The sequence below is a fragment of the Hyperoodon ampullatus genome, assembly GCF_949752795.1.
Source record: "Hyperoodon ampullatus genome assembly, chromosome: 10".
NCBI classification, from domain to species: Eukaryota; Metazoa; Chordata; class Mammalia; order Artiodactyla; family Ziphiidae; genus Hyperoodon; species Hyperoodon ampullatus.
Genome location: NC_136923.1, coordinates 33,093,446 through 33,119,918, shown reverse-complemented (window position 1 = coordinate 33,119,918; position 26,473 = coordinate 33,093,446). Strand labels below are relative to the sequence as shown.

Here is a 26,473-nt window from a genome sequence, read left to right as displayed (position 1 = left end):
CCCCTGTTGCACTGATGTGTATAAACAGCATTCAGGGAATTAGGATGGTGATCATATTTCTTAAAATTGTTTTAGGAATCTTTTTGAGATACAGAGGTCTTGATGATGATGATATTTATTGAGCACTTACTATGTGCTAATCACTGTACATGAATCATCTCATATGGGAGAGCCACCATCATGCCCATTTTACCACTGAGGAAACTGGGGCTTAGAGAAAAGCACAGTAGATTTCCAAGGCTATATCACTAGCAGGTAGTGGAGACAGCACTGGGACCTGGGCAGTCTTATTCCAGAATTGATGCCCTGAACAGCCTCAAATGTGCACATGTCAACATATTTTTCTCTAATAAACCTATTCCTAGTTCATGTGCATCCTGGAGGACCAAGAGCCCCAAGATACTGATCCAACTGAACAAGCCTCAGACTCATGGCCGATGACCATATTCAGATCCTATCAGCAAGTGATAGCCCTCTACCATTCACGTGGCTCCCCATCCAGCAACATCTGAAGCCACATGATTCACGGAGTCTATTTAATCACCTGATGAAACACCAAGATTCTAACTTCAATAACTCCTCAGAACTATTTCCATGTAGTTGATTGTACATATGGTCAGTTAAACACTATATGATACAAATTCCAAGAAATGTATAAATTACTGAAACCAGCTGACCCCTTTAGCTCTCCAGCTGGCATGTAATGAACACAGCTCCAGGTGCGTATATTTCAAATACACATGTGGACTGACTGGGGCATAAACTATGGCGGGGCATAGAGTTCATCTTGCCCTTTAGAACTGAAGCTTGAAAGGTACCTCCTCAGTTAATAAAGTGCTCAAGATTACATATTTAAAAGAAAATATCTTAAAAGCATTTTACCTGTCTGTTGTTTTGCATACCCCCCCCACCTTTTTCTTCACAGAGGTAAACATCCTTAGATGCCACAAGGTACACTGGTATTAAACACTAGACTAAATCCAACAGGAAACCTGACATTGGGTCTTGGCTCAGCTGCTGATTTTCTTAGTGGCCTTCTGCAAGTCACTTCCCCTCAGTATCCTTATTCATAAAGTGGGGAGAATAATACATGCTTTATGTTAAACTTACAACACTGCTGGGTTCCCAAGTGAGACATTAGATGTGGTACTTAGAAAAAGAATTCCATCATTTTTTAGGTCATTCCAAGTTTCTGCATAAGGCTACTGGCTGAGTCAAAGTTAGTACATATACAAAGACAAGTCAGAGACATATACAAGAGAGACAAAGGCAATGACTACAAATACCACTAACTAAATCTGGCCTAATCTTTTTTTTTTTTTTTTTTTTTTTTTTGTGGTATGCGGGCCTCTCACTGCTGTGGCCTCTCCCGCTGCGGAGCACAGGCTCCGGATGCGCAGGCCCAGCAGCCACGGCTCACGGGCCCAGCCGCCCCGCGGCATATGGGATCCTCCCAGACCGGGGCACGAACCCGCATCCCCTGCATCGGCAGGCGGACTCTCAACCACTGCGCCACCAGGGAGGCCCCTAAATCTGGCCTAATCTTGACCAACATCTGAGACAGTGAATCTTAAAACCAAAAGTAAGCTGTCCATCAAATTGTCCAAAAATTCTTAGAAATAACAGAATCACCACTTTGTGTTTTCATTAAATGGACCCCAAACTCTTAAAACCTTCTCACGAAGCTCCAGCATCCTTAGCCAACATATACACTCATTTGAGCCGCCGCCTTCTTTTTAAAAAAAAAATAGATTTATTTATTTATTTTTGGCTGCATCGGGTGTTCATTGCTATGCGCAGGCTTCCTCTAGTCGTGGCGAGCAGGGGCTACTTTTTGTTGTGGTGCCGGCTTCTCACTGCAGTGGCTTCTCTTGTTGCAGAGCACGGGCTCTAGTTGCATGGGCTTCAGTAGTTGTGGCACGCAGGCTCAGTAGTTGTGGCTTGCGGGCTCTAAAGCACAGTCTCAGTAGTTGTGGCGCATGGGTTTAGTTGCTCCGTGGCATGTGGGATCTTCCCGGATCAGGGCTTGAACCCATGTCCCCTGCATTGGCAGGTGGATTCTTAACCACTGCGCCACCAGGGAAGCCTCTGAGCCTTCTTTTTATAAAAGCAAACGTCACCATGGGAAAATAGTGGCTTTTAACTTGGAATCAGTGTAATTCATTAGCACTAACAGCTTTTCTTTGAGTGACTTAATCAGGTGTTCAGAGCACATAATATGCCTAGAAGAAGCAGTTCCTCCTGGCATGAGAAGTAAGCACCCAATAAATATAAAACAGATCAGTTGAGCAAAGCTGCATCAATGAATCAGAAGAAACAAGCTTAATGCTGTCCACATGATACTATGTTTCTCTGTGAAAGTCTAGTGCTATGGACTAAGATGAACTAAGCTCCTTAGATTTTGTAGCTAATGGTTAGAGCTAGAAGGATCTAGCTGGTTATGGTATTAAAATTAAACATCTGCAACCCAACTCATATACCTGTGTCATAAGAAATACTAGATTAAGGAGCCGTATTGTATTAATGTCATAATCCATGTAGAATAATTTTAATATTTAAAATAATTTAAAGAAAATAAAAAATTAAAATATATCATTTTTTTCTATCACTGAAAACTATCATTGAGATTTAAAAATTTACAAATCATTTAAATCCCAAGTTGAAATTTTGTTATGATGTGCTTTCAAAAGAATGTTTATTGTTGCACATTTTTGCTCAAGTGTATGGCATCAAATGCACATCAGTGACACCCGCCCCTTCCCCACGAGTCTTGCCCTGCATGCTTGTTGCAGGGACAGGAACAAATGCTAGAAGGCACTTGCCCATGCAGTGCTGTGCCCACTGTCCTCCTCATAGCAAATTCTAAAGGAACAGCCATTATGAGTTAAAGGGCACAGGTGCTTTGCGTCAACTACCTTTGAAGGTCAAAAAACACCTTGGACAGGCCAATCCTTCTTTTTAGCATAACCACATTCTTCCTGCAAGGAAATTGATCTTAAAAAATTACTCTCATAGGAATTCACCATCGATGCCTAGCTTATAAACAAGTATATAATCATGTTTTTCAAAAGGCCAACTAGTGTATGCTGTTTTTTAAACACTTAAAATGCTGATGACACCTGCTGGTAGAAAATATGATTTTAGTTAACTGCTGATGGAGAAGTGAGGCCTACAAGGGCTGGCTGTCTTTTGAACTGGTAACAAAACAGAAAACGAGCCCCCAAATCACTTAAGTTTCTTTTTCCAACTTTGCCTATCGTCATTATCAGGAAGTGATATGCCAGATTAATGAAGCTAGGAGATGTACTGGACTGGACCCCTCTGACTCGAGGAGTATAGAGCAAAAGAGATATTCCTACTCTGATTTAAACACTAGGGGAAAAAAATCCTAAACAGTGATACCTGAAAAATATTTACCGACTATTTTGGAAACTGTTCATCTCCCACCCTTACTCTCACACCAGAACCTCCCCATGAAAGGAAAATAAGTCACATTTTATAATCTGGATTCAGCTACCATGAAGAAAATTGATATCTGACATCTGGTGATACATTTTTCTTACCAGTGATACATTTTTCTTACCACATTTGTGATATACAGATATATTTATATTCTAAGAACAAGAATAAGAAAAGATTAAACAGATGGGTTTTATACCTAAGCCTTTAGCCAAACTACACAAAAATACAGGACTAAGTGACAGCAGGAAGGGACTAGTTAGAGTCCAGAGCTATTCTCACTATTATTTTCTTTGACCCAATTCAACTTATTCATTAAACTAGGTTATGCTTCGTTTCCTTCCAAAAGGAGTCTGAGGGGACACTAGCTTCACTGCTCCCACAGTCATTAAATTATGAAGTTCCCACTGAAAAATCATATATCCATTCCAAGCCTGAACAACCTGAATTCTATGCAGGTACTATCCTGTCAAAACTTAAATAAGAGTCCAAACACCACTAAGGCCATCACACTTCCACAGTTGCTGGGAACAAAAACCCTTTGTGAAAATACACAACTGAATTGAGGTGTGGGATGGGGATGGGGGTGAGAAGTTAGTTTGCACTCAACTTACAGAAAGCTGATTACAACCTGAGACTGTCTGGAGTCCTGTCAGCTTGGAGCAGCTCTTGTTAGAGGCAATGAATCTTTGATGCTGTCCTCCCGAATATACATAATTCAGTGAACCAAGAGCACATAGTTGAGCAGACCCAAGGGTGGCAGGTGGGTGGACCCCCAAGAGCACTGTGACAAGGCCGGATGCACATTGGCCTCCAGACTTTCTTGGTCGTGGTGGGGGAGAGTGGAGATCTCCCAGATACACACCAGCGGAAATGATGATCTGGGTCCTGTGGGTTCCACTACAGCTTAGCCACAGCAAAGGTGCAGTCTAATGAAAGCAACCGTATTCCCCAATATCCTCAACGAAAGAGAGGGACGCTTTCTCCTCCACCTGAACCCAACCTTTAAGGCCAGTGAGCTCTTTGCCAGAGATATAACACACAGGAGGAAAAGGCAAACTAAACACAAGCCTGGAGGACTCCCTCACATTACCCTCAAGGCACAGGAAAGTTACCAGAAGAGAAATGTTTTCAATGTTCCAAGAGGGCTTCCCACTGCCCGGAGGAGTTTAATTCATTTTAAGAATCCATGTGGGAGACACTCAGATTACTCATTTAGCTCCCAGACACCCAACTGAATGACACCCACTGGCCACAGGTGACAAGCAGAGGTGCTGTGACCCGTCTTTGCTGCCAAACAGCTGCAAGTCCAAGCCTGACAGATGAGATGTCCTGAGGGGTCCACAAGAATGTCCCCCTGCCTGGTCAACCCCTGCAAGAGGAAACCTGTGCTTAAAGGGTAACTTTTCCCTGGACTTCCGTGGTGGCGCAGTGGTTAAGAATCCGCCTGCCAATGCAGGGGATAGGGATTTGAGCCCTGGTCCGGGAAGATCCCACATGCTTCGGAGCAGCTAAGCCTGTGCACCACAGCTACTGAGCCTGAGCTCTGGAGTCCGCGATCCACAACTACCGAACCTGTGTGCCACAACTACTGAGGCCTGCGCGCCTAGAGACTGAGCTCCCCAACAAGAGAAGCCACTGCAATGAGAAGTCCGCACACCGCAAGGAAGAGTAGTCCCTACTCACCGCAACTAGAGAAAGCCCAGTCGCAGCAACGAAGACACAACGCAGCCAAAAATAAAATAAATAAAATAAATAAATTTATTTTTTTTTAAAGTGTAGCTTTTCCCTGACGACCAAGCCCATTGATGCAGTAAGTCCCTCTTCGGAGTGGATCGACAGTCTGAGAGCCCTGCAGGACGCAAAAGAGAGGCAGGGGCAAAGAGGCTGCTGTCCTCTGGCTGGGAGGAAGAGAGATGGGGACAGAGGAGGTGGCACTCTCTTGATCCATAGAGGGGGTGGAAGGGAGGCAGAGAGACAGAGACAGAGTTAGAAATGGAGACAGAGAGACAGAAAGAGTGTGTGCGAGATGGAGAGAGAGGAAGAGGAATGCACAGAGTGAGAGATGGAAACAGAGAGACAGTGACACAGGGAGGGAGCAGAGAGAGTAAGAGATGGAGAGAAAGACGGACCCGGAAAGGTCCAGGTGGAGGCCCTACCTCGGAGTCCTTGGCTGGACTGCTGGCCGGGGGTACTTCCAAGCTGCAGTTCGCTCTCTTGACCGTGAGGTAGAAGGGGTAATCCTTGGCTACCATGGCAGCTGCCGGGCCTGCCCGTTGAGATGTCACCGCTGACCCGATGCGACCACAAAACTCCCAGGCGAAAGGGGGTCCCAGCTCCACGGTGCCGGGCGGCTGCAGCGGCTACACGGAGACTGACAGCCGGCTTCTAGCCTAGCTCGACCTGACTCTGACGCGCCAGCTAAAAGGGGGCGGAGCCTAGACGGAGCCCGCCCATCTAGGCTGGGGGAGTGGGCGGGGCCCTGCAGGGAGCTCCAGGGAGCTCCTAGGTGCCGCCTCGCTGAAGCCCCCCTCCCGAGCCGCGGCGGTATACGGCGGCTGGACCCTTCCTTCCGCGGGCCTTCGGCTCGGGGCTACGCAGCCCAGTGGCAGCTCCAGTTGGGCTCCGCGGCACACTTGGGGTGGAAGAGGCGGCGGGTAGAACGGAGGCTGGGGCGAAGCCGGGCGGAGGCAAGCGGCCTTGGGGGAAAGTAAGAGTTTTAAAAACCCACATGAAGAAGCAGTATTCTGTCTTGCCTTATTCCTAGCCAGTCTCTCCCCATACATCTTTTTTTAAAATGAACATCACTGGTGTATAATCTACAAACACTATAAGGCGCCCATTTTAATTGTACAGTTAATTGAGTGTTAACAAATCTAAACACTCGTGTAACCTCCACAATCGGGACACAAAACATTTCTACCATTTCCAAAAAGCTTCCTAGAGCCCTGTCTTCTGCGCCCATTTTTAAGTATGAAGAGGCTGGTAAGAGGCTGCCTGCCACTCAGAAGAGGAATCTGACAGGGGGTGTCAAGATAATGCTGTGTAGTGATGAGCCGGCATTACCACGCCTTACTGGAGAAACACATTGCAAATGCCCAATAGGCAATTATAAGATCATTCCCTGCAGCCCTGTCTGGAACAGTAAAAAACAAACCCAAATTGGAAACAACTGTAATATCCACCAATGGGGAGTGCTTAGGTAAACTATTATCACTATGGAACACCACGCAGCTGCAGTCAAAAAGAAGATGGGTCTGTGGGTGTGGCATGGAAAGATCTCAAATGTATTAGGTTCAGTTAAAAAATAATCGCAGAGTAAGCACAGTATGATACCATTTGTGTTAAAAAAAAAAAAAAAACACACATCTACAAATGGATACCATAGGGCTTCCCTGGTGGCACAGTGGTTAAGAATCTGCCTGCCAATGCAGGACACATGGGTTCGAGTCCTGGTCCAGGAAGATCCCACATGCCGTGGAGCAACTAAGCCTGTGCGCCACAACTACTGAGCCTGCACTCTAGAGCCCGCGAGCCACAACTACTGAGCCCACGTGCCACAACTACAGAAGCCTGTGCGCCTGGGGCCCATGCTCCACAACAAGAGAAACCACCGCAATGAGAAGCCTGTGCACCGCAACGAAGAGTAGCCCCCACTCGCCGCAACTAGAGAAAAGTCTGAGTGCAGCAACGAAAACCCAATGCAGCCATAAATAAATAAATAAATTTATTTAAAAAAAAAGAATACCATATATTTTCCCATTTGTGTTAAAAAAAAACCCTACATCTACAAATTTCTCTATATTTTCTATAGAGAAATGTAGGTAAATACCATTGAAAACCATCTGGAAGGATCCACAGCAAGTTTTTACAGGGCTGAAAGGAGGCAATCGGTTCCAAGGGAATTAAAAGTAGTGGACAAAGGAGCCTTCACATTATAACTAATATGTTCTTAAATATTTTACATGAAAAACATATCCATGTGTTGGGAAATTAGAAATTAATTTTTAAAATATTAAAATGAGCATTATCTCAAAAGTTATTTTGTAGACTGCAGTGTTGAATTTTTCCCCCTCCTGTCAAAGTCATGGCCACAGCAGGTGGGGGTCTAGGGAGATGATGTCTTTCCTTTTGACTTCTTAGGTGTATAGGAGGTAGTGGGAATGGAAATATCTAGTCTCTGTTTCAGTGTTCTCTGCTCCAGCCGAGGCCAGAATCCAGCAGTTCCTACTTTCCAGTCAGGAAACCTCATGATACACAGCCCTTTCATCCCTGCCTCGGGGATGAAAACCCACACGTTGGCACTAAATTCGCTGGCTTTCCTGCCCAGCTAGTGTGGACAAACTGCCTTCAGAAGCAGAGAGAATCTGGTCCAGTTCTGCCAGCCTCACTCTTGCCAACCATGTAAAGGAAGCTCCTGAATGAGTGAGTTCCAGCTGACACTGAAGAGAGCACCTGAATTTTTTCCCTCAAATATACACCCTAAAGCAGTGGGAAGGAAGTAGCTGAAAAAGCGGTTTGGGGTGGGAAAGAGTGGCTCAGAACCACTGATTTTTTTCCTACCTGTATTCCTGAACACAACTCTGTCCTTTTAGCCTGAACTGTGCTGATGGACAGCTTACACAGATGCTCACTGCAAGTCTGGCCAAGCTTGCAGTGGGGAGTGAGGGGAATCCCACCTCCAAGGGCAACCAACCAAAGCAGCCCCTGATTAACTTTGCCACCAAAGGCCTCACACAGGGCTCCTCTGGCTGCCGAGGATTTGAGCTGAAGCACCTGGAGCTTGCCCCTCATTCCCTGCCTCTGCCTGCTCCTTGGGCCCCCACAGGCCCACCACCTCAACTAGGCGGCTCTGGCCAGTAACAGTCCCTTCATGGACGGGCTTTGATCCTTGTTGGAGCTCACTCGGCCTTGACCTCCAGTTGGGAAGTGTACATCCAGCACTTGGTGAAGAAGAGAGTGACCCTGGTAAACTATGCCAGCCCTGGGACTAGGCTACTCATTGCAGGATTCTCTGGACCAAGCACGAAGTCTGGCATATATAAGTCCAGTGTAGTAATAAATAAACCCTACGGAAGAGAGGGAACTTTAACCTCAAGTACAAATATCGTAGAGCAAAGAGTCATATCGGTTGATGAAAAGGCTGCCATATCCACTTGCTCTTAAACATTTTTTTGTCCCTCTTCAAAAGATGGAACCATAAAAATCAGTCAATATACATGGCACGATATATGTGCAGCAAACTTATGTCTTTATCAGTATGTATGCTAGGCAGAGAGAGAGGAAGAGGAAGAGAGAGAGAGAGAGAGATTGCTAATGGTCAGTAACAATTTAAATTGTGCTGGGGGGGAAAAAAAAAAAGCACAAGCCCCAAATGAGTGCAAAAGGGAAGATGGGAATCTGGAGTTGCTTTGGGTGGTCTGATGCTTCCAAGCCTCTCACAGCTTGAATGTCTGACCATGGTGAATAAGATTCTGATGTTTAAAGACACATATTTTTCATACAATAAGGCCTGTAAACTGAAACCTGCAATTTTGGGTATACACAAGCCATGTATGTGGTCCTTGAGACATTTACAGGATTTTCAAGGGTATTTTTGACTCCACACAATTTCCACTTTCAGAACCTCCCTTGTGTGTGATGTGCTACTCCAACATCAGCAGATTTGGGCAATCTGCATAGGATTCCAACCAGGGGTGTCCATGGTCAAAGACTTGGTCAGAAAGCAGGCTGCTCTACAGGAGGGCTCCCAAGCACAGCCCTGAAGCTGGTATCACAGTGGAGAGAAGTCAGTCCAACTCTGCAATGCTGCCAAGCTGAGCAGCCCCAGGAGCCCAGCATTCCCCATCCTGCCTGTGTGTGTGTTTATGGGCTTAAGAACAACACTGCCCTAACAGTCAGCTTCACTCAAAGCAATGGCACAAAGTGCCTTTCAGAACTCGCCTTCGGCACAACTCGTTATGATCCTATAAAACGCTTCAGAGCCGGGCAGTGTTTCTTGCTAGCCAGAAGCCTGGAGACTGGAATAAAGAAGCCTGTTCTGCATTTCCAGGAACGGTGCCAAGAGCAGAGCCTGTGTTCTCGCCTGGGCTGAGCAGGGCTCATTTGTGCTGCTGACGAAGTGGTGGGCTTCCACCCACAAGCGTAGCTCGGGTTGCTAGCTCCTTTTAGACAGACTGCCAGGCACGACTGGGAGACCATCAAATCCCACTGCCATGGCTGTGAGCAGAACAGGCCCAGCATGAGGCTAAAACTTCAGAAATCAAAGTGGTTGCAACAGTCTTCTCAGCCAATGGGACAATGCTTTGTTCTGACAGCAATATACTTAGTATCTCCACTCATTCCTGAAGCTCTCTGCCAGAAAGGTGTGTGAGGCGCACCTGCTCAAGGAATATGGTTGAGTTTAAAATATGGCCTTTCACCTGTAACCTCTGCTGTGAGGTATGTATTTGCAGAAGGAGTGCAAGTGACAGTAGTTGATGCCCTAAAGCCTAGACTTCAAACACAATGCACCTCCATCTGCTTCCCTGGCATCTGCAGCTATCTTGTCTACCCCTGCTAATCTGACACGGTCGTGTAGGTACATGTTGGACATGTGTGTACTAACCCTCCTCCCCTCCCTTTCTATTTAGGTGACATTCTCAGCTAATGACCAAGCTCCCTTTCCTCTCTGCAACTTCAGTCTTGATGGGAGAGGGGAGTTAAAAGCCTGAAGAAGTTCTGGCAGTGAATTCTGGGAGATCAGGATTGCGGTTTACTGCCAGACAGGTAAAAATGGCACAAATAAAGCACTGACAATACCTAAAATCATCTAAAACTCTCCCTCTGCCTGGGGAGATGTCCACTGGCTCCAGGTTAGATTTATGAAAATATATACCTGGATATTCTAAAGCTGGAAGACTTCATTCACAGCTAATCCTGTGACTTATTAGCTATAATCCAAAAACAATCAAGATTTTATGTTTAAAATCAAAGAATGATATGTGTCATGCCCCGATATACCACAGACAGGTACAATCATTATAGCAGTGATTCCCAACTGGGGGCGATTTTGTCCCCTAGGTGACATTTGGCAATGTCTAGACATTTTTGATTGTCACCGGGGGACGGTGCTAGTGGCATCTAACGGGTAGAGGGCCAGGATCCTGGTAAACATCCTATAATGCACAGGACAGCCCCCCACACCAAAGAATTAACAGGTCCAAAATGCTTATAATGCCACAGTTGAGAAACCATGCATTAAAGGGTAGAGCTGAAATATGGCATCAGAGGGCTTCCCTGGTGGCGCAGTGGTTGAGAGTCCGCCTGCAGATGCAGGGGACACAGGCTGGTGCCCCGGTCCGGGAAGATCCCACATGCCGTGGAGTGGCTGGGCCCGTGAGCCATGGCCGCTGAGCCTGTGCATCTGGAGCCCGTGCTCCGCAACGGGAGAGGCCACAAGAGTGAGAGGCCTGCGTACCACAGGAAAAAAATATATATATATGGCATCAGAGCCAGGACAATCTGTTGGTTTTGACCTCAAGAATACTTTCGCTTTAGACCTTGATCACTGATTGATGTCAAATGTCAGCTTAGGCATAGTGGAGCAATGAAAAAAATGCTTGAGTGCCAAGAAGCCTCAGAATATTGACATGCCTAAAATCTTTCCTTCATGCCCATACCTGACCCTTAACTGAATAACAGATTTCATAAAGCATGAAAGGACAATAGGATAAAGAAGAACATGAGAGTAAGTGGGGAGGGGGACAGAAAATCACCTTAAAGTGTTTCAGATATGAAAATGTACCTCAAAAGGCCAGTGAAAATGAAAGTGGCAATGACAAATAATACTTTAAGAAGAACTTGGGGAGGGGGAAGAAATGTTTCAAAGCTTGGTTTTTCCCAGGACAAACTTTACCACCATATTTAATTGTTTTGGGGGGCAGAAATGCAAACTCAGTGATGAAATAAAAACCCCAAAGTGTACAGTTTACTGTGCTTTTGATACATAGCATAGCCTGTGCAATCAGAAACCTGTCTTCACTGAAGATTTTGCAATAAGAATCCTGACTGTCTCCAATTTGAGCTGATTATTATCAGTAGGCTTGCTTTGCTTACAGAATTTAAGCCAACCTTTAGAACCTTCTGTACACTTTGAACTTTATGGGGAGTCTGCATTTGTTTGAGAGTATTTCTTACTTTTTGACCAAAAATTTAATAAATTTGTTATACTGCAAAACTATTTATTCCCTTCAGACTATAGCTAATGTATACATCATGTACGGTTTTTATACTAACCACTGCATGGAGAAACTGGAATCTAAAATGTGTAAATTCTAGCTTTGGATAGTGGAAGTGTTTTCTCTTCCATCAACTACAAACTCAGCAATCAAAATGCCATATTTCATCAAACCTAAGATGCCAAAGACTGTAATATGTGCTATTATTTTTATGTACAATCAAGAAAGAAAAAAATATTGCTAATTAAGTTATAACACGTGATCAATTGTAAGATACATCCCAATTCCAGAGAAGTTAAAATGTGGGGGAAATGTGCATAACAATGAAATATAGCACTATTCATATCTTCTGGACAGGATTTGAAAACCTACACATTTATAGAAATATGAGTTGTGTGAATTTAGGGACAATAATTCCAGAGACCACCTGCAGTGAAATCACCTGAGAAGCTTACCAAATCCACATCACTGGGCCCCACTTTGGGTCTGCTGATTTGGAATCTTTAGCAGCGGACTCCAGAAATTTGTATTTTTGATAAACACCCTCAAAGCACATTGTTTGAGTAGTAAAGTGTGAGAATTATCAGCAAGCCCAATAATGAACCTGGACCCCCGCCCTTCCAGAGACGCTGGAACCACAGATCCTCAGGCCAGAGGTGTCCAGGGGTAATTAGCCCATTGGTTGTAGCATCACAATCCAGAATAGGCACAGAGAGCTGCTTATTTGCTCAGGCAGTACTAAGGAACTATTACGTGCTGCACAGCCTGCTAAAAACATATGGGTGCATCAGGGATACAATGAAAAATAATGCAAGTCCACATTCCCAGTAAACTACCAACTAAGCCACCCACAAGGAGATGTGTTCTGGCTCTTGGGACTTTGATTTACAATCTGGTATCCAAAGTTCCAATTAAAAACATGCTTATCTTCATAGCCAGGGGGCATGACTGCATTTAAGTTTCTAAAAAATTAGCTCCAGCAGTAGAGAATGGGAGGAGGGCGGTTGGCTTGAGATGTTTACTTGAAAAATACCTGGGGCTTTGGTGGGGGTGGAGAGGGGAGGGTGGCGTGAGCAGAAGACCTTAATTACAGAACGAGTTCAACCAGCACAGACAGGCTCTGGGACTCCTGGCAAGCCTCTGTCTCACTCATCTGGTGGGAGCGGAAGTCGGCCGGTGTGTGGTAGAGCGCAGCCAATTAGCTGAAAGTGTTCCTTGTGCCGTGGGCATCCCATAATACTACAGGGGGGTGGAGGGTGTTGGTTAAGTGAGCTGAGTTACAGGAGCTTCTGCTGTGTCTGAATTTTTCCATCTCACATCCAAAACCAAGCTTAGCAAACACAGGTCTCAGATGCTTGCCAATTCTGACTGAACCAAAAGCCTTGGCAACGGAAGGCTGAAGAAAAGCACCAGCCTCTAGCTCACCAACTTTTATTCCTGTATGATCATTTAGTTCTTTGGCATGGCAAGAACCATCAACCAGATGGCTTCCTGGCTAATTCCTCTCCTCCAAGACTGTCCTCAATCCGCAGGCAAGGGGAACCCTTACTTTGTACCCACACAGTGCCGAGTACCTGTTTTTCCCTAATAATACTCATCCCGCTCATAATGACTGACTCAGTGTGTCTCCACCTACAAGGGCACAGGGACCATAACTATCTCAATCACCACAATGGCTCCAGCTCCTTCTACCATGCTGGCACATGGTAGAAGGATCCATATTTGTTGAAACAAAAATTAAATTGAAATGGCACTAATCAAAGAACATGTCATAGAGGAGGTAAATTCAGAGAATTTTTGCAACGAGGAACATCATCTATTTAAAGTTTCTGAGATGGGACCAAGAAAGTAAATGCAGAATACCACAGTGGGCTGTTAAAAGAAATCTTGAAAAGGAGCATGAGTCCTTTAGTAAGCTTCTTGAAGAGTCCCAAACTCACTGAAACCACTTTTAGAGATGGCTCCTGCAGTGTAGGGCTATGGGGCCCTGTTGGCTATTACTGAGAGTTTTCGGTTTCCTCCAGCTTTTTACACACACTCAGCAATTTACACTCATTTCTGAACAAGGTAGACTTGCCAGGGAGATTGAAACTCTGGTGGCAAAGATGTCAAATAGTTTGTTTTCAAAGACTCCTTGTAACAAGCTCATCTTCCCTTTTCCTTCCCTCTAGAGGCACTGTCTTCCTTTTCCTTCTCTAGGTTTTTGATTCCAGGTTAAACTCTATAATTTTTTTTTCTTTTCAATTTGCCATGCTCATACCTAGTGCTATTAATATAGAAACTTTGTTCTCTTGAGCTGGGCCCTGGGTGGCTGACTTTTAAGGAGAAGGGGAGATTTTGCCTGGTGTTTCTGCAAGATCATACATGGTGCTGGTCTACTGTTGCCAGGTGGATGTGAAATTATGGACTCAAAAACTTTTTATCCAAGGAAGCCAGTGGGAGAGGAAGGAAACTTCTCTGCTGGCTGCTCCACCAAGGGAAGGTCATGCTCTCCCATCTGGGCTTCCTCACCTGGAGTCTTACAAGAGGTGCTTTGAGAGCTCACTTTGGTTTCAACACAGTACGCGGTGAACAAACCTCATCTGTCAGGGAGTGGGAGGAAGGGAGGGAAGAAGGTAAGAGAGAATTAAAATTGTAAAGCCAACATCATGTGGCTTCCTCCTTGAACTTTAATAACCCAGTGCTGCCTGCAGGCTCAGAAAAACCATATGCAATGGGTAGGTACAAGGATTGCTCTGGTGCCAGGAAAATGCAGCAAGACATAACTTTTATAAGGTAAGCAATGAATAAATGCCCTGCAGGAACAAAACAGCTTTTAAAATCTCTGAAGTTGGCAGCCAGATGCCTGAAACCTTGGTTCAGTGCATCCAAAATGCACAACAGATAAGACCACCTTTAAGATGAAGTCATCTTCCAGGGGAAACAATAGGTGGGGAGGCTGAGTTTTTATGATTCAGAGCAGCAGGGGAATTTGATCTGTATTTTCTTTGCCACAGCAAGACCCGTTTTAATGCATGTTAGAGGTTTTCCACAAGTTGGGCAAATTTTCTCGAATGTTTTTCAAGGGAAAACATTTTACAGCCTGTCTTGGTTTCTGAAAGAGCTATCCTTCTCCCTGGGTTAGGGGTGATCTTTTTTTTGTCTCATGGCATTATCGAGAAGATCTGAAACTACTACTCTTCATCTGGATTCTGCTGTTGTTAGAAAACGCAGTTTGGGGTGCCTCATTACACTTCACCCTCAGAAATGTTAAAGGAAGTGCCTGTCACCAACAGTCAAAAATAAAAATGAAAATGATGCTGGCAGAGCTCAAAAACCAAAGGGATCAGCATTTTGCTTCAGTTTCCTGTTCATAAAACTTTATAAAAACAACCCACCCATTAAAGAAAAAAGCCCACAACAATAGCTCATTATTCTTTTCCTAAACGCTTGCCTCATGCCACTCTGAAATTAGGTGCCATCACATTTCCTGAGTTATGGGCTCCAAACACCACATCCCTTTCCTCCCTTCCTTGCCCCCACCCCACCTGGCATCATTCCTGAATTTAGACACTTCTCCAGTTCACGAGCTCAGCAGAGAGAGGCCAGTGTTCCCCTCCTACCTGCCCAGAGGAGGCCAAGCATCTGCCCCAGCTGGAAGCAGGAATAACAGAGGCTTCCTTCCCCCAAATTAATTTTCGTTTCCTAGAGAAACTTTTAACATGGAAAGTGCAAAATTTCAAAGTGAAGGAAAAAAATTCCTACCGACTGCTCCAGTAAACTGGTCATTACAAATGCATTGCCTTGTGACATTAATTTTTGAAGAATAAGATATTTCCCTTCCACTCTCGTTCTACAGTAAAACTTTATGGAATATTCAACACCCCATCCTTCAGACCCCGGGAGAACACAGGAGAATACAAGCTCTAGAGTAATAGGCCTGAATGCAAATACCAAGGTTTCCACTTGCTGATGATATGACTTTGAACACTTTATGTAACCATGCCAAACCTCAGTTTAATTGGCTGTAAAATGGGGATATGAGAGTTTCAAGGCTTTAATGAGATAAAACATATGAATAGTTTAATGGGATAATGCATGTGTCAGCAATCTAGGCACAAGGTAAGCGCATAATCCATAGTGTTATTAACCTTTCTGGTATACAAATCATCTTACTCCCTCTTTTCTCAATGAAACAGAGAGGAAAAGATGGAATTTGGGGATCTTTTCCACCCTCCTTGCCTCCAAAGGGGTTAATTCTTTAATTTAAACCAGGATTTCAAATACTGACTTAACTACTGGACATGTATAAAAGAAGTGGCACAGTGAAGAGTGAACTGACCTAAATTTGAAGACGTGGGATCCAATCCTGGTTCTACTACTAAATTTGCTGTGTGACCTTGGGCAAGTCTATTAAACTCTCTGAGGTGCAGTTTCTTGAACTGTAAAATAAGGCAATTTAAAAATAAATGCTTGGGGCTTCCCTGGTGGCGCAGTGGTTAAGAATCCGCCTGCCAATACAGGGAACACGGGTTTGAGCCCTGGTCCGGGAAGACCCCACATGCTGCAGAGCAACTAAGCCCGTGCACCACAACTACTGAGACTGTGTTCTAGAGCCCACAAGCCACAACTGCTGAGCCCGTGTGCCACAACTACTGAAGCCCACGTGCCTAGAGCCTGTGCTCTGCAACAAGAGAAGTCACCGCAATGAGAAGCCCATGCACTGCAATGAAGAGTAGCCCCCGCTAACCGCAACTAGAGAAAGCCCACGCACAGCAACAAAGACCTAACGTAGCCAAAAATAAATAAATAAGAATAAAATAAAAATAAATGCTCATCTTCTGTGATCCTATAAAACAACAAAGACTGAGCTGTATATGAAGTATTATCTCAAATTTATGCCATTTTATTTCAGGGAAGAATATAAAAATGATAATATAACTTACCGATGAAAGCATCCTTATCTAAATTTATTTATTTATTTATTTATTTATTTATTATTTGGCTGCGTTGGGTCTTCATTGCTGCGCTCGCGGGCTTTCTCTTGTTGCAGCGAGCGGGGGCTACTCTTTGTTGTGGTGTGCGGGCTCTAGGCATGCTGGCTTTAGTAGTTGTGGCACGCGGGATCAGTAGTTGTGGCGCATGGGCTTAGTTGCTCTGTGGCATGTGCGATCTTCCTGGACCAGGGCTCGAACCCATGTCCCCTGCACTGGCAGGCGGATTCTTAACCACTGCGCCACCAGTGAAGTCCCAGCATCCTTTTCTAAAATCAGCATGTTTGGTGCAGGCAGCCCACATTTTGGGTTAGTTCAGTATGGTAATTTTATTTTTGGCCATACCGCGCGGCATGTGGGATCTTAGCTCCCCTACCAGGGATCGAACCCGTGCCCCCTGCATTGGAAGCACGGAGTCTTAACCACTGGACCACCAGGGAAGTCCCCAGTATGGTAATATTTTATAAGGGCTCATCAGAAAGTTAATTCAATGTCCTTATTTGTCAGGAAATGCAATGAGGAATATAGGTTTTTAAAAAATTATTAAATGGCCAAGGAAACAAGGTTGAAACAGAGGTTAGATCAACTATCAGCAAAGAAACTGAAAGGAAGATGGAGCTAGTCTACAAATGGGATGGAACTGGCCTAAAATATACTACTGTCATTTAAAAATAGGTACTTGGCTGCATGGTGCCTATGTTATCTGTATGACAACATTTGGTTCCTACTGTGTCCTCTTCCTACAGGCCTGTTATGACTATGAGAGCTGTCTGTTCCTTCAGTGACCAATTCTTGCTGCCTTGTGGATTTTCCCTAGTCATAACTTCCTCTCTGCCCTTCGGGTAGGCTGTTTACATCTAAGTAGCAGGACCTCGGCCAGCTCTGTTCTGGATGCAACACACAGACGGCTGCTGGCATGATGCTGAGGACCAGAGGCTTCTGAAGGCTGAGAGCTCTGTGCACCCCTGGCCAAACTTCCGATGCAAAATATTTTCATTGATGTCACACATTTATAAAAAATCAGAACTAAAGACAAAGATACATTGCAGCAACTTTTAAACAGTGCCCTATAAATAACAAATGGAACTAGAATTACTCAACAAATCATAAGCTTCATTATTCTTGAACATCTGTGTCTCTCACTTGACTGTGAGCTCCATACAGGCAAGAAATGACTCTCTTGTTCAGCGTTGTATCTCCAGTGCCAAAAGATGCCTAGCAAGTGACAGGAGCTCGACAAATGACCACCATAGCTGATGCTGTCTAGTGGTTGGCTCTCTGCCAGGCACCGTCCTTTGACTTTCCATGATGTATCTCAGGTAATCCTCACAATAATCCAATCCAACTGAGGTACAGGGAGTTCAACTATTGATAACTTGCCCAAAGTCACAGAGCTGGTAAGTGCCAGAGCTGGGTTCAAATGCAAGTACTTTGCTTCCAGAACCTGCAGTTCCACATATGACTTGGAACATTAATTATCTGTAAACCATTTGCAACTTAGCAGGTGTCTTGATACAGACAATGATGCTACTAAGGGTCAAGGATATGAGCCTATATGATATGATTAAAAGAACATCAAACAAGAGTCAGGAGACCTGGGTTCAGATCTTAGCCTTGGACTCCTACACTGAGTTTAATCAAGTGTGGTGACGTCTTTGCTCACTAGTTTCCCCTTCTGGTCAATAATGGGTTAAATGGTCAATCAGGTCCCTGATGCTTATAAATCCTAAGTGCTAGAGTCATCTTAGATGTAACCTTTTTACATCCAGACAACTGTAGGTCACACAAGCGTGTTCCTGCATCTTCCAACAAGGGAGAACCACCAAAATATCTAAAACAAACAACCAAGCAAGTTAATCTCTCACAGCCTCAGTGCCCTGATCTGCAATTAGAACATAATAGTACCCACTGCAAAGGGTGGAGGTGAAGATTAGAGAGAAGGCAGGTAAGGGGTGCACATATAGTAGTAATTTCATGAACAGTAGCTAGGTTTATTATGGTCCCAAAGAGAGCTGGGAGGTAAGTCTGGAGGAAGACAGAATCTCCTCAAAGCCCAGGAACCAACCAACCAATCGAAAAGACCATGATGAAACAAAGATGTTTAAATCATTTCTAAGAGCAGAGTACACATTTGCCACATCCCCAGAGCAAAAATTCTGTATTGGATGTTCTTTCCAAAAATGGAGTAAGGTGGACAGGGTTGAGTTAACTTGGGATAGAACAAAAAGGATCCATTGTGATTGGGGGTATTGACATGTGAACGCTGAAATGCTAGAAAATAGTTAGGTTGCCATTAGCTCTATTGCCAGGCCTGTGATGAGCACGTGCCATGCATTACCTTACTGAATCATCACAACTTGCTGAAGAGGGTGCTTCCCCTGTTTTATAGATGAGGGCATAGAGGCTCAGAAAGGTTAAGTAACTTGCTCAAGGTCACACAGCTACTAAATAGCCACACCATAATTTAGTCTGCCCAGAGCACTGATGGTCTTAACCACACAGCTGCACCCCTCCTCAGTGTGCCCAGATTCACAGGTCAGCAGTCTTTGTCCACAACATGGACAGGTGGCTTCATAGGTAGGACATGTGTGTGGGCTCAAGTGGCCTTGGGTTTCAGTCACTGTTTACCCACCAACTCCTGGCAGCTATGGACAAATCGTTTAACTTTCCTGGATCCTGTTTTGATCAAACAGAATATACTGGATTCGAGTTTTTCAACCCAAGTTGTGTGGACCATTAACCATTTACATTTTATACCCAGGAGGTTAGGGATAAAAGAGCCAAGATGTGAGCTGACCCTCTGTGCTGGTATCCTGGTTGGGGGAAGGAGTGGAATACATTTGTTAGCAAATGCAGAACTGGCTGACTCTTCAATTTTCTTTCATCTTGAAGATTCAGAAATTTTACAGAATATTAAGTGATAGGGAAAGAGAAAGGGAACCATGGGGGAGGTAGAGGGGGTGGGGGGGTTTACCTTGAAGCTGTGTTTGCACAGCAACCAGTGTACATACCTAGCCTGTAAGCTTATTTGGGGTGCTTTGGGGTGGAGGGAGCTGTGGACATCATGGGGATGGAAGCTAAATCCCTCCTCTTGAAACGACCACTATTGCACACAGCAAGCACTCCACAGATGCTGGTAGATTGAGTTTAAAGGAAAACAGACCTGGATCAAATTGATAGAAGTTGAGCTGCTGCAGAAGATGTATGACTATGTCAAAAATGCTAACAATGTCTTTCTTTGGTTCTCAGGCATCCACTCCCCATAAGCCATTTTCAATCTCAAGATCAATGCTTTTTCATGTGAATGAGCCCACATTTTCCAGCAGGATAACCACAGGTAAACCTTCCCAGCCTCCATCCCACACGCTTGGAATCTGAACAAAGGTGAGCTGAGCTGTCTGGGAGCTAAAGAATTCTTGTTTTCATTTGTATCCTTGCCCAGGGTAGTGACAAATATTGTTTCATGAGTTTCCAGCTTAGCTTTAGAGCTCAAAGGATAAAGTGCTTCCACAAGAAAGAAAGAGAAGAAAGAGAACAATAATATATATATATATATATATTTTTTTTTTTTTTCCATTCAAATAGAAGAGTCTTTTCTTCCCAGGAAAGATGACAGTGTGCTACAACCTCAGCCAGACCTGCCGAAGTCTCCATCTGATGATATTAGGGGTAACGAAAACCTCAAGGAGTTCTTTCAGTATTTTTATTCTAAAAACAGGATTTCAGAGTAATTCAGGTCTTCTGACTCCCAGCTCATGTGTCTTTCATGAAATTAGGTTGCCTCATGAGCCATGTTCCCATGCCACAAAAAAGACTGGCACATAATTAATGCTCCATAAATATTTGTTGAATAAATTAAAGAACAAAAGAAAGAAAAAGGTTCAGAAGATAGATACCAAAGGCCATTAACATGAGTGGATCGATTGGCTGACATTTAAAAAGTTTTGTGTATCTTTGAACTCATGTCCAAAATAGCGCCTCCCTCCTCCTTGGCAGCCTTTTCAAATATCACCTATTATACAACTCCTCAATCAAGTGTTTCTTTTGAGAAATCTTCCCAGATCAACCCAGCCCACAGGAGATGGCTTCTTCTCTTGAGTTCAACAACTCTTATTACTACCATGCATTAGCCATGTTCTGCCAGGTGCCAATTTTTGAAATTACTTACCAGTCTACAGCCATGTAACTTTTCTGATTATCTTCCTACCTAGAACTCCTGGAGGGCAGGGCCTGTCCACACCTACCTCTGGAACTGCTCTTAGGGCACTGGAACAAAGACAGAATGACTTCCAGAGCAACAACTAACTACATCTGGAGTATTTTTAAGCTAATATAATCACTTATTTTATATTCAACTTCTTCCTACTACTATAATGGTCAATAGAATCTTTGTGCTGCTTTTCTCCTACTGCCAGGAGAGGCCAGTAACCATTGGTATCTGGTCAATTGCACAAGACTCTACACAGGGAAGGACTGTAATGATGTGCTGTCCCCCCAAAACACTCCATTAAAATTAAGTGAGATACTTATCAAACCTCCAGATCTATGCACCAGTTTACAGGAAACAGGAGGATAGAGGAAAAAGTTAAGCCAGACCATGAGAAAGCAATCCCAGAATCCAGGGTAGAAGACAGTCCACAAGACAAATGACCTGGATTCTTCAACAAATCAATAGCATGGGGGAAAAGAGAGGGAGGGGAAGTTTTACAGAATATCAACCATAAGAAATGGGTGGAACATGTTGGGATCCTGATTCAAACAGGCCAACTGAACAAGGACCTGTTTGAGACAAATTAACAAGAATTCCTTAGTATCACCTAAGATGAAGTCCCAAGGACAAATTTGAATTTGGAGAAATTTGAGTTTGGATTTAATATTTGATATTCTTGTTAGTCTTGTTAAGTGTGATAAGGCGTGGTGGTTATGTAAAAAAATAAAATGTCCTCATCAGGTAGAGCTGTATACCGAAATCCAGATGAGTGAAGTGATACGATGACTGAGGTTTGCTTAAAGTATTTCTAAAAACACAGGGGAGAGGTTAACCATTGTGGATGCTGGATGCCGGGTGAGTGGAGGTACTAATTATACTATTCTCTCTCCTTTTACAAAGTGGGCAGATCACAAGGTATCATGTTTAACATACTAAATTGCCCAACTTATAAAATTATAGTTTCCAGTGCAGGTAAGGGTACAGTGAAAACGGCACACTTAGAATTGTTTTTTTGTTTGTTTTTTGGTTTTTTTGGCCTCACCATGCAGCATGTGGGATCTTAGTTCTCCAATGTGGGATTTTAGTTCCCTGACCAGCATTCGAACCCATGCCCCCTGCATTGGGACTGTGGAGTCTTAACCACTAGACCACCAGGGAAGTCCCTAGATCTTTTTTCTTTTTTTAATTAATTTATTTATTTATTTATTTTTGGCTGTGTTGGGTCTTCGTTGCTGCATGCGGGCTTTCTCTAGTTGCAGCGAGCAGGGGCTACTCTTTGTTGCTGTGCGAGGGCTTCTCATTGGGGTGGCTTCTCTTGTTGCAGAGCACGGGCTCTAGGCACGTGGGCTTCAGTAGTTGTGGCACGTGGGCTCAGCAGTTGTGGCTCATGGGCTTTAGAGCGCAGGCTCAGTAGTTATGGCACACAGGCTTAGTTGCTCCACGGCACATGGGATCTTCCGGGACCAGGGATCAAACCTATGTTCCCTGCATTGGCAGGCGGATTCTTAACCACTGCGTCACCAGGGAAGTCCCCCCCCTTTTTTTTGGCCATGCTGTATGGCATAGAATTGTTGATGACAGTAAAAAACAACTGGAATATCAAGAGATGTCAATATATACCAAGAACAGTATAAATATGCAAATATCTTGGCTTCACAGTCCTACATGTGTGAATTTACCAAAAGAAAATAACCCAAAAGAAAACATTGCTAGTGCATTGTCATTTAATAGTGATGAATGAGAAATAATAATAGACTAGCTACTAAATATGGAGAATACTCTATGTGCCAGGAGCTATGTTTAGGTGCTTCAGATACATTATTTTCCTTTAAACAATCCTTTGAGGAAAGTATCATTGTTCTCCCAGCAAGATGGTACAGCTGGGAAGTGGCAGAGCAAGAAATCCGGGTCAGGCTAGCTCTGGGGCCCACGTTTTCCAGCTCTGCACTAATCTGCCCTGGAATCCAAATGTCAGACAACTGGGAATATTTAATTAAATTATAGAACATCCACTGGATGACACTGTGTAAACATTAACAAGTATACTTGTGAAGTCAAGCAACATGAAAAATGCTAAGTTAAAGAAAGGCAGGATGAGGAATTTCCTGGTGGTCCAGTGGTTAGGACTCCATGCCCTCACTGCCAAGGGCCAGGGTTCGATCCCTGGTAGGGAAACTAAAATTCCACAAGCTGCACGGCACGGACCACACACACAAAAAAAAGCAGGATGAAAACTATTTATTAGGGTACCTACGCAATACGTACAAACGTGGAAAAGCTTGGCAGGGAAAATACATAAAATGAAAATGGTTGTATCAGAAAGGAGGTTTCCTAATTATGGGTCATTTGGTTATGTTATTTTTATAATGAAAAAATGAAAGGGGAGGTCATTGAATTGAGGTGTCCAACACTGCAGATGGAACTGAGGCATTTTGGTAGTGGTGTTTCCATAAACACTGTAAACCATCAGCTTCCTGATGTAAGTTTTTCTTCTTCTTCTTTGGAAGTCTTCCAAAACTAAAGGAAGAAATATTCCTCTTCTCCTCCCCCAAACATCTTTCCAATGACCTCTGCTAGGAATCCACCTACTTTGATCAGGAAGCACGAATTATTCCACAGTTTCCTCTTGCAGTAGATGCCGAGTGAAATGTTACCCTATAAGATGGATGTCTAAACATACCACAAGAGAAAACAAGACAACAGCTTAAACGAATCTACAAAGGATGTTTTATGATTGAGGTGCCCTCTGAGTCTTGTGAAATTCTCTCACAGGTCGTTTGTTATTAGCAAGACTGAGAAAAGCACCAGAAAGCAGGAGATCCAGTTCTCCATCTTATCACAGTCCAGCCCAGGCACATCCTCAAAATCCCACCCCACAGCTCAGCATCCCAGATCTACTCTCCTTCTCCTCCCCCTCACCTTCCCTGAACAGACACATTTGCTCGGTTCCCAGAGACAAGTGCACTGAGAGATTATGAACATGGAAGTGCTTTGGAATCTATAAAATCTCTACAGATGGGAGGTTATCCTGATTAAAAACCTGATCCATGTTCTTGTGTGTTTCTTTTGCCATCAATGAATTCCAGAGATGTTCCTTGGGGAGGGGAAAAAACAACTAACTAGATCCCGTGTTCTTTTAACTGCCAGAACCAGGTTGCCATAAATAATCAACTTTTTATGACAAAGCTTCTGCAACTGCCATGGGGATCATTATCACCTGAAAAAGGCACTAATCTGTGAGCCAAGCCACGTGACCATCTGTCAGTCTAAGCGGTGTTCGTCAGTACCTGTCACCAAGATAACAGCTTAATCGTGAATGGAAGAGGCAAGAATATTTCAGAGAAAGCCCTGCAAGAGATGCCCCGTAAAAGAGCTAACCAAAGAGAAAAGATCTTGGGGAAAAGAATGAAAACAACGAGTCAGACAGCCAGCTGGAAGAAAAAACTGCACTAAAGGCACCAACCCTTCAGGGAGTTAGTGTAACTTTTGTTGAAGATTATGGAAAAGCTACTGTTTCAAAGCCTCTGGACATCAGAGGAAAAATACACAAAAGAGAGTTTGCTGAACAGAGAGCTTTAAACAATTAAAGTTCACACAAACAGAATTCCAGGAATTAGGAAGAGAGGAAATTGCAAGGTGCTTTGCAAACAGCTGTAGTAAAGAAAAGCATGTTTAACTATTAAACGTCCATGATAAAAATGGAGATATTGGTGCGGTGGAGTTTATTCTGGAAGGGGAAGGAGTGAGGACAAGAAATAATAACAGCAGTTATTGTAATAATAAATGATTGTATTACTGGCACCTGGCCTGTTTTGATCACTTACTCGGGGCAGCGCTGTGCTGAGCACTTTGTAAGCATCATCTCCTTTAATCTCCATATCAGCCCTGTGAGCTCAGACCAACTAACGACCCCCTTTATAGACGAGGAACCTGAGGCTCAGACAGGCTCCACAAATTCTATGAGGTCACAATGGCAGGACTATGATTCAAACTCAGATTTGCTTAAAAGCCCAGCCTTTGAACCATTCACACACAGGTATATAATTACCAGATCTCAAAGACCATGCATGCCATTTTTGGAGATTATTGATAATTATAAAATTCAGAGCTGATGGCCAAGTTGGTCAGCATCATGGCTCCTTGCTTTCCTTCCCAAAGATAAAATGAAAAGAATGAAATGTTATCCATTTTAGCAATTGTGGATGTTTTCTGGGAAAGATGGAAGGAAACCAATTAGAAAAATATGGGGAATTTTTCTTTCTTTGTAGTCTATCATTATTAAGTCCCTAATTATAGGGACTTCCTGGTGGTGCAGTGATTAAGACTCCACCTGCCAATGCAGGGAACATGGGTTCGAGCCCTGGTCCGGGAAGATCCCACATGCTGCAGAGCAACTAAGCCCGTGCGCCACAACTACTGAGCCTGTGCTCTAGAGCCCATGAGGCACAACTACTGAGCCTGCGTGCCACAACTACTGAAGCCCATGCGCCTAGAGCCCGTGCTCCACAACAAGAGAAGCCACCACAATGAGAAGCCCATGCACCACAACGAACAGCAGACCCTGCTCGCCATAACTAGAGAAAGCCCGCATGCAGCAACAAAGACCCAACGCAGCCAAAAAATAAATTAATTAATCAAAAAAAAAAGCTAATTATACACCAGGATTCTCAGAGTAAAACACTTTAGTGGCATCACTGTTTAAAGATTCTTCTAACAACCCAAGTGTTCACCTGTGAAAAGGAATGGGGGAACCCTGTTAGGTAACAAGGTCAGGGTTACATGGCGAGCTAATAACTGAGCACAGTGAGGACCCATACACTGGAGTCCAGCTGCCTGAGGCTGACTTCTGACTCTACCACTCCTTTGCTCTAGGACCCTGAGTGAGTGAATCTTTCTGAGCCTCAGTTTCCTCACCTATAAAATGGGGATAAAAACAGTACATAAGGCCATTATGAGAACCGAACGGATGATGCATGGATGGTATGAGACACTGTGCCAGACACAATATTAGCTACTGTGCTTGGTACAACCAACAAAGTAGCCAGGCCATTTCATTTACAAAGACCCCTACATTTCCTGCCATATTCCTCACAAGCTATGGACTATTCAGGTGTGGAATGAGTACATGACATTTGCAAAAGCACCTGGTTGAGAATCTCGCCCTATTCAAGGCCTTGTTCTCTTCCCAAACCATAGTCCATGGTTGAGAGAAGGAAACAATCTCTCTGCATGTTCTTTTCTGCTGGGTTTTTGTATTTGACAAACACTGATGAGAGGGTTGCAGCTTTTCCAACAAATTCCACTAGAATCCCAGAAACCCATCCTCAGTAACAGACAGGCAGCAAGTTATCTGTTTGTTTTTTATTTTGCAATGCTGGTGAAAATGGGACAAAAGCTATTGCTCTTATCACAAAACAGCAACTCAGGGAGCCTTCATTTTTATAGGCTTAACTGAGTCCAACAGCTCCACTCAAGACTTTCTTTGCTTGTGTTGTTGGCACCCAGAGTTGATCCTTTAAGAGCTTTGAGAACACAAAGCTCATGCTGTAGGGCACTCTGGGGTTTTGGCTCATTCAGCATCAGTTCTTCCCTATTTTAATAACAATTCTTTT

General features: G+C 43.9%; 1 protein-coding gene across 3 annotated transcripts in view; it reads right to left on the bottom strand.

The window, feature by feature from the left end:
* The window catches only part of ARHGEF3 (Rho guanine nucleotide exchange factor 3), a gene marked incomplete at both ends in the record, with an annotated part of 279,852 nt that overhangs the window by 59,600 nt on the left and 193,779 nt on the right, over positions 1-26,473 (bottom strand). Inside the window, one exon of one of the 3 annotated variants that reach the window (XM_079713690.1) lies at positions 5,619-5,714. The exons of the other annotated variants lie outside the window; for them this stretch is intronic. Within the exon in view, the coding sequence (XP_079569816.1) occupies positions 5,619-5,714 (96 nt within the window). Of the gene's footprint in view, positions 1-5,618; positions 5,715-26,473 lie in introns of those variants that run through there. 3 annotated transcript variants of the gene reach the window in all.